The following is a 15,926-nucleotide window of genomic DNA, read 5'->3' on the forward strand; positions in this document are numbered from 1 at the left end:
AATGGAGGCTGCAGTGAGCCGAGATCGTGCCACTGCACTCCAGCCTGGGTGACAGAGCGAGACTCTGTCTTAAAAAAAATTGCATTCCAGCCTGGGTGACAGAGCGAGACTCTCTGCGCCCAGCTGGTTTCTGTTTTCAGTTGAAATGTCATTAAAGATGATAAACTTCCCGAGCGCTTTTCCTGCACGCTGTGCCTGATGTCCTGTTGGCCCACTGCTGTGCACGGCTTGGAGCTTGGCATCCCCCAATTCCTGTTTGGGTGCTGGGTGGCGCCAAGAACCAGGGCCCTGGGTTCTATGCAGCCTGGGGTGTTGTGGGGCCCAAGGCATGACTGGGTGGGAAAGAGCACCCAGGGACTGGAGGTCTGGAGTCGGGGTGCCTCTGCCCACACCCTGCTCATAACCAAGTTAGCCCTGACATGGGATTCCCTCCCCACAGTGGTGTGGCTGGGCTTTCTACCATTTGCAAACGGGAGATGAAAGCAACTCCCGTCCCCACCCTAAGTTCCTGTTGTCACATCCAGTCTGCCTGCCTCATGGCCCCCTGCAGCCCAAGACTCACAGACAGAAAGCGTGTCCCTGCTCTTGTGAACTACGTTCGGACAGAAGTTATCAGAAACACACGCAAAAGTTGTGGGGGGTGGGTTCAGGGCCAGTTTCCAAGAGAAGGTCTTTTTATCTTTTATCTTTTTTGTTTTTTAATCTTTTTTCTTTTAAATTGTGGTAAAATATACATAATATAAAGCTTACCCTTTAAAAAATTTTTTTGGCCGGGCGTGGTGGCTCACGCCTGTAATCCCAGCACTTTAGAAGGCTGAGGCGGGCGGATCACGAGGTCAGGAGATCGAGACCATCCTGGCTAACATGGTGAAACTCCATCTCTACTAAAAAATAGAAAAAATTAGCCGGGCATGGTGGTGGGCGCCTGTAGTCCCAGCTATTCCAGAGGCTGAGGCAGGAGAATGGCGTGAACCCGGAAGGCGGAGCTTGCAGTGAGCCGAGATTGTGCCACTGCACTCCAGCCTGGGCGACAGAGCAAAACTCTGTCTCAAAAAAACAAAACAAAACAAAACAAAACAAAAAACCCCAGCAAAACAGCAAATAGAACAAAACCCGAAAAAAGTGCAAAACTAATTCCCTGTAAAATTCTGAGTTCTGAACATATAAATAAATATGTATAATTGAGACAGGGTCTCATTCTGTTACCCAGGCTGGAGTGCAGTGGCATGATCTCAGCTCACTGCAGCCTCAACATTCCGAGCTCAAGTGATTCTCCTGCCTCAGCCTCTTGAGTAGCAGGGACTACAGGCATGTGCCACCATGCTAATTAAAAAAATTTGGGGGCGGGGGTCGGGCGCGGTGGCTCACGCCTATAATCCCAGCACTTTGGGAGGCTGGGGCAGGCGGATCACTTGAGCTCAGGAGTTCGAGACCAGCCTGGCTAACATTGTGAAACCCTGTCTCTACCAAAAACACAAAAAATTAGCTGGGCATAGTGGCAGGCACCTGTAATCCCAGCTACTTGGGAGGCTGAGGCGGGAGAATTGCTTGAACCTGGGAGGCAGAGGTTGTGGTGAGCCAAGATGACACCACTGCACTCTAGCATGGGCGACAGCGAGAATCTGTCTAAAAAAAAAAAAAAAAAAAAAAATTCTGAAAGCAGAATTTTTTTTTGTAGAGACGAGGTCTCACTACGTTGCCCAGACCGGTCTCAAACTCCTGTGCCCAAGCATTCCTCCTACCTCGACCTCTCAAAGTGCTGGGATTACAGGCATGAGCCACTGCGCCCAGTCAGGACATTTTAAAATCAGAACAGAATGATACGATTCCACAGAAGATAGTGTTGGGAGTTGGTGCCTGAGCGGCGCAGATGAGTGACAGAATCACAGCACACATGACACTGCAGCTGTGACCGGTGTCAACTACCACCCAAAACAAATCTGGTGAACAGACATCGGAATTAAAATAAGTCAAAAATTTTAATGGGAAAATCTGTGCCAAGTCCTAGAACAGACAATTCATAGCGTTACCATAAAATTACTATCAAAAAAACAAACTGAGGTGGGAGAATGAGTAGCGTTTCAGGCCATCTCGAGTCCCAGCAGACACATGAGCCAGCGCCATGGGCCCGGCTGAGGAGGAGGGGCTCATGGGCACCACCACCCATCTGGGTTTTCTGAGGTCATTGGCGGCACGTTCAATAACAACGCAGGGGCTGGCTACACATGGCAGCTCACGCGGTGCTCTTTCCTGCTTATCCCCAAAACTTAATTAGACACACTGGAGTTGATGCTGCCAGGGTCTCCAGCAGGTGACGCAGTTGCAGGTCGGGGGGTGGCACCCCGCCAGCTACCCTGGGTCTGAAACGACAGAGATCGAGCATCAGAGGGGTGGCCGTGAGGCTGGTGACTACCCAGCTCTCGTGCCGCAGGTGGAGCCTCCAGGGATCCCTGGGGAAGCTTGGAAAAGATCCACAGATGACCTCCAACCCAGTGGAGGAGGGAAGGGATGGAGGGGTCAGCCCTGGGTCACAGCTGGCCTTGCCACCTGATATGGGACATGGACGAGCTTCCCTGGCAGGAAAACTGGCCTCTAGTGGCTTCCCTGGGGCTTGGGCAAAGGACTGACTGGCATCAGGTATAGCAAGGGCTCCTGCCCGGCGAGGGGCAGGGAGACAAGGTCAGGCTGGAGCCCACGGCGACACCTGGAGTGTCATGGTGAGACTCGGTGGGAAAAAGGGGCTCTGAAACCTGGCCCAACACTGGTCTGACTGGGCAGCAAGGAGGACGGGAGGCATCCACTTGTCATGAGGGGCGGGGGCTCTGTCTGCAGTGCAGAGATGGCGTCAGGTCCAAGGGTGCTAAGACGTTTGTCCACAGGACCCACCCCCACTACAGTGGGCACCGTACAGGCTAAGGAAGTGGCTGGGACTGCTCTGCCCGTGAGTGTGGGAGCACCACCCGGGGGGCACTCTGCACTGGGGTGGACACTCTACACTCTGCTGGCGTGTAGTCAGGTCCCAGGGGTGCAAAGGGCAAGGTGAGGCCCCTCGCGTGTGTCCCTGGCTGGGGGCTGCATGGTGATGGGGGGCAGCTGCCACAGTAGGGCAGTGTGGGACATGAGCTTCCCAGGACCAGGCGGGACCCCACAGATGGCACAAGGGGCATCCATTCTCTGAGCCCCTGGGAGAGAGTGGTGAGTTGGGAGGGGCACCCGGCTCTGCAGGGCCCTGGCACACGCTGCACAGCCTTGCGCCTGTGCTGGGCATGTCACACCCGGGCCTCCGCAGTGTCTTCGAGACGGTCCCCACTTATGGCCTCCCCTGCCGCTGGGGTCAGGCCCCTGTGGCCACCAAGGGGGAGTGGGAGGCCATGGGGCCTGAGTGGGGTGGGTGTGTCAGCTGCCTCAGACCCCTGGCTCCTTTTCTTCACGGTCGCCAAAACAAATCCTCACTGTGGTCAAGCAGGGCGCCCTCAGTTCCCCATCAGAGCAGCAGGAGAGGAGGTGCTGGCACAAGACCTGCGTTCCCGGCCAAGCTGTGGCACTAAGGGCGCCAGGTCTGAGCCCAAGGGAAGGTCCTGTCTCTCCTCTGCTTGCTGCCTGCCCCTCCCTCTCGAGGGAAGGACACCATGTCCTTCCACACTCCTTTAGGAGGCGCCCTTCCCCTCCACAGCCACAGCCCTCATCTTGGGGCTCATTCCCACTGACTGTTCCCAGCGGCTGCAGTGGTGACAGGTGGAGGTCGGGGGGAGGGCGCAGTCATTACAGAGTGGGGCCCTGCAGAGCTGTGCCCTGGTGGTGGCCACACAGCATGGCCTGTGTGACTGCTGGGACCTTTGGGGGAGCTGCCCCAAGGCTGAGGGCTGACTGACAAGATGGCCTTTCTGAGGACCTGCCACCCATCTGGGTGCTGTGGGACGGTGCCTGAGACTCACCTGGGACTGCAGGCAGCCTCCCCCAGGAGGAGGCTGGAGAGAGGTCAGCGTCCGCAGGGTGAGGAAGGCCTCCCCAGCACTGGGCAGCGGGAAGGGTCCAGAGGAGCCTGGAAGAGGTGGGAGCTGGGGTGGGCACAGTCGTGGCACCTCCTGGGGTGGGACCCACCCAGCCCCTCAGCCGACAGGAGGCCTCGAATGTGGCTCCTGCTCCTCCTCAGCATCTGGCCTCTGCTCCTCAGCCCCCCATCCCAGGGAGGCCAGCAGGGTCCTCCCCACCACACTACTAATGTCCTTTCATGTCTTGTTTTTTTTTTTTTTTTTTTGAGACAGTCTTGCTCTATCACCCAGACTGGAGTGCAGTGGCATGATCTTGGCCCACTGCAACCTCTGCCTCCTGGGTTCAAGTGATTCTCCTGCCTCAGCCTCCCGAGCAGTTGGGACCACAGGCACTCGCCACCATGTCCTGCTAATTTTTTTTTTTTTTTTTTTTGAGACGTTGTCTTGCTCTGTCACCCAGGCTTGAGTGCAGTGGCACAATCTTGGCTCACTGCAAGCTCTGCGTCCCAGGTTCACGTCATTCTCCTGCTTCAGCCTCCCAAGTAGCTGGGACTATAGGTGCCCGCCACCACCATGCCCAGATAATTTTTTGTATTTTTATTGGAGACGGGGTTTCACCATGTTAGCCAGGATGATCTCGATCTCCTGACCTCGTGATCTGCCCGCCTCGGCCTCCCAAAGTGCTGGGATTACAGGCGTGAACCACTGCACCCAGCCCATGCCCGGCTAATTTTTTTTTGTATTTTCAGTAGAGACAGGGTTTCACCATGTTGGCCAGGCTGGTCTTAAACTCCTGACCTCAGGTGATCCACTCACCTCGGCCTCCCAAAGTGCTGGGATTACAGGCGTGAGCCACTGTGCCCAGCCCTTTCATGTCTTTTCTTATCAGTATCACCATTCTGTCCCCAAAGCACAGGTATCTGTTAGTTGGGATCATGGCCAAGAGGAACAGAACTCTCACAGTTGAAACAGAGCAGAGTTACACAGAGTTGACCACTGGGGGAAGGGCGATATGGTCCCACTGCGGCCTCCCCAGATGCAGCTCAGTGGCCGTCCACGTGGGTACAGATGACTGTCCCTGGGCCAGCCTCACTCACCGGAGCTGGGTGTTGACAGGCAGCTGGCATGGTTCCCTGGGACCCCAACTTCGGTGGTATCCGCAGCTGTTTTACCCATGTAAATGGTAGCTTCTTCTTGAAACTTCCCCATGTTCTTTTTATACCGGATTCTTTTGTTGCCAAACCAGTTGGAGACCTGTGGACACACAGGAGTCACTGGAGGAGCTGACCTGGCAACTTCTGAGACACGACGCAGTCTGTGGGTTCCCTGCGGTGCCCATTGCTCCCACTGCCTTACAAGACAACACTGCACCCTGGGGCTGTGAAAAGACCGGGACTGAGAAGGTGGCGCCCGCTGGACCACGGACCCAGGGAGATGTCCACGTGGGTTGAGGACACCCTGGAGCCGGCATGTCTTAGAACTCTGCTGCCTAAAACCTGGTGTTGCTGGAACTTGGACCTGGGATGGGGCTGGAAGGAAAACGAGACTGAGATGGGCGGGAAGGGACAGCGCCTCTGGCTGCCATTGCAGCAAGGCAGCAGGTTACTTTCCGTGTTCGCTTCAGGAAAAGTGAGAGCCAGGGAGACCTGGGGATCCAGTAACTGTGATCAAATCCCAAACTTATCAAATGAAAACAAGGTGAACTCTGAAGGGGTAGTTGGAATGTACCAGGTGCTAGGCTAAGCACTCCTCATATATTCATATATTTTTCTTAATTTTAATTAAAAAATTGTTTCTTGGCCAGGTGTGGTGGCTCACGCCTATAATCCCAGCACTTTGGGAGGCTGAGGTGGGGGGATCATCTGAGGTCAGGAGTTTGAGACCAGCCTGGACAACATGGAGAAACTCCGTCTCTACTAATAATACAAATATTAGCTGGACATGGTCGTGCACACCTGTAATCCCAGCTACTCAGGAGGCTGAGGCAGGAGAATCCCTTGAACCTGGGAGGCAGAGGTTGCAGTGAGCCAAGATCGCACCACTGCAATCTAACCTGGGCAACAGAGCGAGACTGTCTCAAAAAAAAAAAAAAAAAAGAATTATTTTTTAGAGATAGGGTCTCGCTCTGTTGCCCAGGCTGGTCTCAAACTCCTGGGCTCTAGAGCTCCTCCCGCCCTGGCCTCCCAAAATGCTGGGATTCCAGGCCCAGCCTCATATATCATTCTGCCTCATTCTCATGAGGACCTGGGAGGCAGCTGTTATTGTCCCTGTTGTATGAAAGCAGAGGCAGGAGAAAAAGGAGCTGGTCCACCACCAAGGTGGAATCAGCCCAACTCTGACTGCAAACTGGCACTGGAGTCCCCCAGGGAGGGGCTTGTCACCTTTGGAGGCACTGCTGATGTTTGGGGTCTATCTGCTCTGTGGGGGCCGTCCTGGACACTGCAGCGTGCTGAGCGGCATCCCTGGCCTCCACCCACTGGGTGCCAGGAGCACTTCCCTCCTCCAGTTGTGACAACAAAAATGTCCCCTGGGCAGATTCACATGGGTGAGCACCCCAAGGCTAGCGCCTTTCTACAGGCATGGAGACATCCTCAGATGCCCACCCAGGGCCACATTTCAGTATCCCAAAGCAAGTAAAATAAACACATAGTGTAATAACAAACAGAAATGAAACAGCCAAGGGACAGAGAAGGATTGTGGATGACCTTTGCTACTTCAAACTTTTTTTTTTTTTTTGAGACGGAGTCTCGCTCTTTCGCTCAGGCTGGAGTGCAGCGGCGCGATCCTAGCTCACTGCAACCTCTGCCTCCCAGGTTCAAGTTTTGCCTCAGCCTCCCCAGTAGCTGGGACTACAGGCATGTGCTACCAAGCCTGGCTAATTTTTGTACTTTTTTTTTTTTTTTTTTTTTTGGAGACAGGGTCTTACTCTGTTACCCAGGCTGGAGTGTGGAGTGCAGTGGCATGGTCTTAACTCACTGCAACCTCCGCCTCCCAGGTTCAAGTGATTCTCCTGCCTCAGCCTCCTCAGTAGCTGGGATTACAGGCATGTGCCAGCAAGCCTGGCTAATTTTTGTATTTCCAGTAGGCACGGGGTTTCACCATGTTGGCCAGGCTGGTCTCGAACTCCTGACCTCAGGTGATTCGTCTGCCTTGGCCTCCAAAGTGCTGGGATTTCAGGCATGAGCCACCATGCCTGGCCAACATTTTTTTCTTTGGTGTACTTACATTATCCTTGCAATGTTAACTGTAAAAAGAAGGATCCCTGTCTGTGTGCTCTCTGTTCTAAAAATAGTGTCTGCCTACCCCTGGGGTGTGAGCAGCCTTCTCTGGATCCATATGGGAGGCCCCAGAGGCTCCATCCTGGTTGAAGCGGCCCTGGTTGTCCTCCAGACAATTGTTCCTTGGGGGCCAAATGTCTCACGCTTCTCCAAGGGCCTTGAAGACCCAGAGGTGCGGCCCCTTGTTCCAGCTCTGGCCTTTTTTCTGACACCACAGCAGATCCCGATGAGCAGAGTGAGATGTGACTATGACCTCAGGATGTTTTGCTGCCTGCGTGACCCCAAGGGGTTCCAATTGCTCTCTGTCACAGAGACTTGACTGGACTTAGCCTGAATTGGGGCAGAGCGTGATGGTGAAGGACTAGAAACTCAGCCCCTCCAACTACAAAGTAGGGAGGGCTGTGGTGACATGCAGCAAGCCATGCTGTGGGTCAGCGCCTGCCATTACTGCTGCCAGAGGCTGTGGGGCTGTGCCTGTCCGGGTGGGAGGGCGGCACCCAGGCCCTGTTCCATACACTCATGCTGCCGCGGCGGTATGGCCTGGACCTGGCTTGCTGCTGTAGGCTGTCTGGACTTACTGTTCCCATGCTAAAACCTTCAGAAATGTTTCTTAGCCTCTTGGTCTTAGTGTCTCCCTCCTTCATCCCCAGTTCCACAGAGGACACTGGTGGCTGCCTACCAGGCTATAGAGTCAGGGATTGTGAGCTCAGGGGGTTCATACTCCCTACCACATCACCTTAGGGACCTCACACTCCACAGCATCCCCCAGGGAACTCACACTCCACCTCAATCACCTCAGGGAGCTCACACTCCATCTGGATCCCTCAGGGAGCTCACACCCCCCTGTATCCCTCAGGGAGTTTACACTCCACCTCAATCACCTCAGGGAGCTCACACTCCATCTGTATCCCTCAGAGAGCTCACACTCTGTCTGTATCCCTCAGGGAACTCACATTCCGTCTTTATCCCTCTGCATCCCTCAGGGAGCTCACACTCCATCTGTATCCCTCAGAGAGCTCACACTCTATCTGTATCCCTCAGGGAGCTCACACTCCATCTGTATCCCTCAGAGAGCTCACACTCCCTCTGTATCGTTCAGGGAGCTCACACTCCATCTGTATCGCTCAGGGACCTCACACTCCATCTGTATCCCTCAGAGAGCTCACACTCCATCTATATCCCTCAGGGAGCTCACACTCCATCTGTATCCCTCAGGGAGCTCACACTCCATCTGTAACCCCCAGGGAGCTCACACTCCATCTGTATCCCTCAGGGAGCTCACACCCCATCTGTATCCCTTAGTGGGCTCACACCCCATCTGTATCCCCCAGGCAGCTCACACTCCATCTGCATCCCTCAGGGAGTTCACACTCTGTCTGTAACCCTCAGGGAGCTCACACTCCACAGCATCACCTCTGGGACCTCGCATTCCGTCTGCATCCCTCAGGAAGTTCCCAGGTCTCTCTGTGGGTGCACTTGCACCCCTGCCTCACAGATGAAGGGGGAGAGTGCTAGAGTCCCACATTTGTAATGCAGAGCCTGAATCTGAGCCAGTCTGGCTGACTCACAGTAGGGAGACTTGGCTCCTGTTCCACACGTTTTTTGTTTTTCAGAGATAGGGTCTTACTCTGTCATCCAGGGTAGAATGTAGTGACGCCATCATAGCTCACGGCAGCCTCACCCTCCTGGGCTCAAGTGATCCCCTCACCTCAGCATCCCAAGTTGCTGAGACCATAGGTACACATCACCAAGCCCAGCTAATTTTTTAAATTTTTTGTAGAGACAGTGTCTCACTATGTTGCCCAGGCTGGTCTTGAACTCCTGGACTCAAGCAGCCCTCCTACCTCATCCTCCCAAAGCACTGGGATTCCAGCAGCCGTACCTGGCCTCTGCACACATTTAGCAAACTTCCCTGGGTGTCCCCATGGGACCTAATCATCCACTCCTCCCAGGCGTGGGGAGGCATGGCAGGAGAGAACGTCACCTGGGAGACAGTGATGCCGCCCTTCCTGGCCAGCTCTTCTTTGGCTTCTTCGCTGGGGTAAGGGTTGTTCAAATGGGAGTAAAAATACTCATTCAGCACTTCCGTCGCCTGCTTGCTGAAATTCCGCCGCTTGCGCCTGCAAAAACAGCCAGCCTTTGTCGGCGTTAATATGCTAGGACTCTAGTACCACCCCCACCTCTAGTTCTGAGTATGATTTTCCAGTAGTTCTGAAAACAGCAATCACTTGAGGTTAGGAGTTCGAGGCCAGTCTGGTCAATATAGTGAAACCCCGTCTCTACTAAAAACACAAAAATTAGCCGGGCATGGTGGCGGGTGCCTGTAATCCCAGCTACTCGGGAGGCTGAAGCAGGAGAATCGCTTGAACCCAAGAGGCAGAGCTTACAGTGAGCCGAGATCGCGCCACTGCACTCCAGCCTGGGCACCAGCATGAGACTCAGTCTCAAATAAATAAATAAATAAAACCAAAACAAAATAAAAATAAATAAAAATGAAAACAGCAATACTTCGGGCCTTCCTCCCAAGACGCTGTGTGAGGCCTCCAACCATGACTGCAGACACAGCCTCCAGGGCTGTCTTCAACCCAAGCCAGCACTACTTCCCTCCAGTCCCTCAGAGCCAGCGCTTGAGGTCTCGGGTGCATGCGGCCCTGACCTGGCATCAAGCAGCCGCGAGCGCAGGGTCATCACCGCCTCACAGGTGCTCTGCTTCAATTGCATCTGGATGGCGCTGAACTTGCCGTGAATGGCGCCGACCATGCGCTCAATCTCCTTAGGGGAGACGGGCCTCATCCTGCTCTGCTCCTGGAGGAGGTTGGTGACGTGTGTGGTGAACTCACGGCATGCCTGGGGTGGGAGCACAGACACGCCGGCCTGTGACAAGGCAGCAGGGTGGCACGGGGCAGCAGGTTCCACAGCGGAGCGGCCGCCTGCCACCCCCTGTGGCTCACACACCGGCGGGTGACTGTTAAGTAAATGGAAAGGGCTTTCAGTAAAAATCGGCCACCTCTGCAGTGACCAACTGCATGGACTCCCTGTTCTGCACCACGAAAGAAAGGTGGTTAGCGTTCCGTGTTTCGCTTTGACAAATGCGCATTCACATGACAGAAACTCTTCCATGCAGAAAGATCACCTGTTCATATTTCTCTAGCTCAGAGTGGTAAATCTGTCGGATCTGGGACAGCTTGGCCCTGTAGTCAGAGTGCTCAATGCTATTGTCATTTGGACAGCCACCTGGTGTTGCTGTGCTGGCCCCGGCCACCGCTCCTCCTCTTCCTCTCTTCTCGGGCCTGCACACGCCCTCGGCCAGCAGCATGTTATCCAGCCTCAGGAGCTGGGCGTCAGGGGGATCTTCGTCCTGAATGCCACGGATGCTTACCACTAGATAAGAGAGACGGGGACAAATCACAATTCATTTTCTGGAGAGAAAACAAACCATGAGAACATGTGAGCACTGGCGTTATGTCTGAAGATTTTTGCATAGAACCCTTCGGGAGAAAGGAATACTCCACTTTATCACCAAATTAGATGATGGACACTGAGCACCCTGCTAAGACATGGGTCCAAGTGCCATCCTCAGAGCGCAGTCTGGGGAGGAATGGGGAGAGACAGGTCGCAGTTTGGCGTGGCCCATGAGGGCAAACCTTGGCCACAGCTGTGTGCACGCAGCAGGGCCAGGCAGGCGCCTGTTGCTGGGGACACCTGAACCCCTGAACCGAGTCTCCAGAAGTGCTGGGGAAGAGGGGGCGCCCGAGATGCTGCACACTGATAAAGGTAAGTGGCAGGCTGGCACCGGCAGCGTGGCTGGCCTGGGCCCAGGACTGTGCAGTTGTAGGCCTGTTGTGGCTGGTGGGTGGGGGGGTGTGTGTTGGGCGGGGGTGCTGTTATAAAGCTAGAGAGGAAAAGCTTGATGAAGAAAGTGCCAGAAAAGATGAAATAACCCACTGAAAGATTTTAAGCAGAGAAACAAGATAATTACTGGACCCTACAATTTGGAAAAGCCATTGCAGCTCTGCAGAGAGGGGACCTGCACAGGGGCAGGGCTGGACTGCAGGGGAAGCAGTCAAGGGGCAGCCACCATCAAGGTATACACAGCTATGGGGTCTGCAGGTCAGCTATGGGGCAGTCAGAGAACCCCCAGGATTCGAGCCCTGAGACACAGGTGTCAGAGAAGAGTCCAGGGTCATTCCCAGATTCTGCCATGGGCAGCACAGCCAATGGCGCCCCATTCTCCCAAGTAAAAAGCCTGGAGCTGCAGCTTGCGCAGGTGGGGCTGGGTGAAAAGGTGGCTTCAAGGCCAGGCACAGCGGCTCACGCCTGTAATCCTAGCACTTTGGGAGTTGAGGCGGGCAGATCACTTGAGGTCAGGAGTTTGAGACCAGCATGGCCAACATAGTGAAACCCTGTCTCTACTAAAAATACAAAAATTAGCCAGACGTGGTGATGTGCGTCTGTAATCCCAGCTACTCAGGAGACTGAGGCAGGATAATTGCTTGAACCCGGGAGGCAGAGGATGCAGTGAGCTGAGATCTTGCCACTGCACTCTGGCCTGGGGGACAGAGAGAGACCCGGTCCCCTCCCAAAAAAAAGAAAAAAAAAAAAGTGTTATCTTAGAATCAGGCCTTTTTTTTTTTTTTTTTTTTGACATGGAATCTCACTCTGTCACCCAGGCTGGAGTGCAATGGTGTGATCTTCGCTCACTGCAACCTCCGCCTCCCAGGTTCAAGCAATTCTCCTGCCTCAGCCTCCTGAGTAGCTGGGACTACAGGTGCATGCCACCACGCCCGGCTAATTTTTGTATTTTTAGTAGAGACAAGGTTTCACTATGTTGGCCAGGCTGGTCTCGAACTCCTGACCTCATGATCCGCCTGCCTTGGCCTCCCAAAGTGCTGGGATTACAAGCGTGAGCCACTGCACCTGGCCTGTTTCTAAAATTTCTATCACCATGTCTATGAAAAATCATTATCAGGAATGAGGGCATCAGGATACATCCCCTTGGGAGGCTGAACTGTATCGGAGTGGATATTCCTCAAACTGCTTTTGTGAATATCACTCAAGCTTGGCTCTCTCTCTTCATAGACACCCTCCTCTGCCTCCACGTACTTATTTAAGCAGACACTTCAGGCTATACTTGGTGCTGGCTCCCTGCAGCCTGTGGCCACTGTGGCCCTTGGCCTCAGAGCTTCAGAAAATACCCCCTTCTCCCCGAGTGCCAGGCTGAACTGCAGGTTCCCGCCACCTCATACTCAAGGCCCCTCACCACCAGCTCACTCAGTCTCTTTGGGCTACACCGAGGCTCTTTCTGAAATGGCTAAAGGAAAAGTGTCCCTTTTATCGGCTGGCAGTCAGCCTTCCAGTTTGGAGGCCCAATTTCCGTCCCCTCCCCCCTTTTTTTTTTTTTTTTAAAGACAGAGTCGGCCGGGCGCGGTGGCTCAAGCCTGTAATCCCAGCACTTTGGGAGGCCGAGACGGGCGGATCACGAGGTCAGGAGATCGAGACCATCCTGGCTAACACGGTGAAACCCCGTCTCTACTAAAACATACAAAAAAACTAGCCAGGCAAGGTGGCGGGCGCCTGTAGTCCCAGCTACTCGGGAGGCTGAGGCAGGAGAATGGCGTAAACCCGGGAGGTGGAGCTTACAGTGAGCCGAGATCTGGCCACTGCACTCCAGCCTGGGCGACAGAGCGAGACTCCGTCTCAACAAAAAAAAGACAGAGTCGCTCTGTGTTGCCCAGGCTCGGGGGCAGTGGTGCGATCTCAGCTCACTGCAGTCTCCACCTCCTGGGCTCAAGCAATTCTCCTACCTCAGCCTCCCAAGTAGCTGGGATTACAAGCATGCACCACCACACCTGGCTAATTTTTGGGTTTTTTTGTTTTTTCTTTCAAGAGAATTAAATCGTTTATTGATTACAACTTTTATATTTTTAGTAGAGATGGGATTTCACCATGTTGAACAGGCTGGTCTCGAACTCCTGACTTCAGGTGATCCGCCCACCTCGGCCTCCCAAAGTGCTGGGATTACAGGCGTGAGCCCCCACACCCAGCCTGGAGACCCAGTTTTCTAACAATCTTACTTCATCTTCAAGAAGCTCCACCATCTTGGCTAACACGGTGAAACCCCATCTCTACCAAAAATACAAAAAAAAATTAGCCAGGCGTGGTGGCGGGCACCTGTAGTCCCAGCTACTTGGGAAGCTGAGGCAGGAGAATGGCGTGAACCCGGGAGCGGAGCTTACAGTGAGCCAAGATTGCGTCACTGCACTCCAGCCTGGGCGACAGAGCGAGACTGTCTCAAAAAAAAATAAAAAAGCTCCAGCTGTCTGTTTTAGTTCCTCCCACCGCCAGCACCCATGAGCAAGGACAGCCCACTTGGAATGATGCTCATGGGGTGCTGTGCCCACAATCTGGGTCTTACAGATATGGGTGACAGTCACAGTAAGTGGACACCCTCGGAGAGCCAGGTAAAGGCTGCTCCCAGAATTAGCCTGTGTTTGCCTATACCTTGTAATGACGCTCCCCTCTCCTCCTAATCTCTCCTGGCTCACAACAGACAATGGCTGTCCTCTCGGTTTTCCCTTTGTTTTCAAATCCTATTGATTCCGCCTCAACAATCAACTTTCCACTTACCCCTCCCTGGGCCCCTACTATGCTAACCCTCTCCTGCCCTTTGTGACCTGCGGAGGAAAGTCTCTCCCCTCCCATCCCTCATGCACACCTGCAGGCCGACCCTCTTCAAACACATCATGCCGCTCTTTTGTTCAAAAGAAACCCAGTCTCTAACATTCTTCTGGACCTGCCTTTGGAACTGTTTCCTCGCGGAGCCTTGCACGGCCTCTGACAAGCACAGATGTCCCACATGCCCCTGAATCTTGTTCAGCAGCAACTTCCTGAGCACCCGTGGAGGTCCCGGCCAGGCGTCATTCGTGGGCGGAGGATACACAGGACCCAGTCCCTGCACACAGGAACCCCGGCATGCTCTGACAGCCGGGGCGAGGAAAGCCACCTCCACACCTTCCATTACAGGCCCAGTTGAAACAGGGAAAGGAGCACAGTCAATGTTGGCACATGCAGCTTAATGAGAGTGTGTGTTGATGTGGGTGTGAAATGCAGGGCTGCCGCAGAATATGTGGCATTCTTTCATTCATTCATTTATGTATTTAGGGGCCAGGCAAGGGGGCTTATGTCTATAATCCCAGCACTTTGGGAGGCTGAGGTGGTAGGATTGCTTGACCTCTGGAGTTTGAGACCAGCCTGGGCAACATGGTGAGATCCTGTCTCTAAAAAATTTTTTTTTTTTTCTTGAGACGAAGTCTCGCTCTGTTGCCAGGCTGGATGCCGTGGCACGATCTTGGCTCACTGCAACCTCTGACTCCCTGGTTCAAGTGATTCTCCTGCCTCAGCCTCACAAGTAGCTGGGATTACAGGCACGCGCCACCATGCCCAGCTAATTTTAGTATATTTAGTAGAGATGGGTTTTCACCACGTTGGCCAGGATGGTCTCGATCTCCTGACCTCGTGATCTGCGCACCTTGGCCTCCCAAAGTGCAGGCACCACACTAAATGTTGAGGATTTTTATTGTATTTATTATTTTGGGGGTCTGTCTTTGTTGCCTAGGGTGGAATATAGTAGCATCATCATAGCCTTCTGTAACCTCGACCTCCTGGGGTCAAGCAATCCCCTTGCCTCAGCTTCCTGAGTAGTTGGAACTATACACATGCCACCACACCTGGCTAATTTTTTATTTTTGTAGAGATGGGGTCTCACTATGTTACCCAGGCTGGTCTCAAACTCCTGGCCTCAAGCGAGCCTCCACCTTGGTCTCCCAAAGTGCTGGGATTATAGATGTGAGCCACCACAGCTGGCCTGAGGATTTTTAAAAAATATAACAAAACCCACAGGACTTACTGTCCTCCAGTTAAAACTCTCAAATTATAGTGAGAGGCTGAGGCGGGCGAATCACCTGAGGTCAAAAGTTCAAGACCAGCCTGGCCAACAGGGTGAAACCCCATCTCTACTAAAAATACAAAAATTAGCTGAGCATGGTGATACACGCCTGTAATCCCAGCTGCTCGGGAGACTGAGGTTGCAGTGGGCCAAGATCGCTCCACGGCACTCCAACCTGGGCAACAGAGACTCTATGTTAAAGAACAAAAACAAGAACAAAAAAGCTCTCAAATTAAAGTGAGAACACCTGTGCCTTTCCAATTACTCTTCAAGGGGTATGCATTGCACAGCATTTCTGGAGAAGAGTTTTGAGATACTGGTTAACCTTGAAAAACTCCATAATCTTTAATCTCCAAATTCCCATTCTGTACCTAGAATTTATCCTATGGGGTACTGACACCTACAAAGATGTATTTACAGGAGGCACAGTGTTTGTAATCGTGGGGAACCAGAAGGGTGCAGATGTGCATGACTTTGGGCACAGACAGCATACCTGTCACCCTCGGGCCCTGTGATGTCACCTGTGAGTCTTTTGAGGGTGCCATTATGAGGCAATCAGATGTGATAAGGCTTTCTTTTTTTTTTTTTTTGAGACAGAGTCTCACTCTGTCACCCAGGCTGAAGTGCAGTGGCGCAATCTCAGCTCACTGCAAGCTCCGCCTTCCGGGTTCACGCCATTCTCCTGCCTCAGCCTCCTGAGTAGCTGGGACT

General features: G+C 53.5%; 1 protein-coding gene across 1 annotated transcript in view; it reads right to left on the reverse strand.

Moving 5' to 3' along the window:
- Positions 1-1,954: 1,954 nt before the first annotated feature.
- PBX4 (PBX homeobox 4) overlaps positions 1,955-15,926 on the reverse strand; it is a 61,104-nt gene continuing 47,132 nt past the window's right edge. The window contains exons 3-8 of the mRNA XM_025367421.1: positions 10,404-10,651; positions 9,927-10,117; positions 9,255-9,390; positions 5,090-5,246; positions 3,936-4,042; positions 1,955-2,360 (exon numbers count right to left, since the gene is read on the reverse strand). Coding sequence (XP_025223206.1) covers positions 2,268-2,360; positions 3,936-4,042; positions 5,090-5,246; positions 9,255-9,390; positions 9,927-10,117; positions 10,404-10,651 — 932 coding nt within the window. The 3' untranslated portion in view covers positions 1,955-2,267. The remainder of the gene's footprint in view (positions 2,361-3,935; positions 4,043-5,089; positions 5,247-9,254; positions 9,391-9,926; positions 10,118-10,403; positions 10,652-15,926) is intronic.

Source organism: Theropithecus gelada, chromosome 19, assembly GCF_003255815.1.
Source record: "Theropithecus gelada isolate Dixy chromosome 19, Tgel_1.0, whole genome shotgun sequence".
NCBI classification, from domain to species: Eukaryota; Metazoa; Chordata; class Mammalia; order Primates; family Cercopithecidae; genus Theropithecus; species Theropithecus gelada.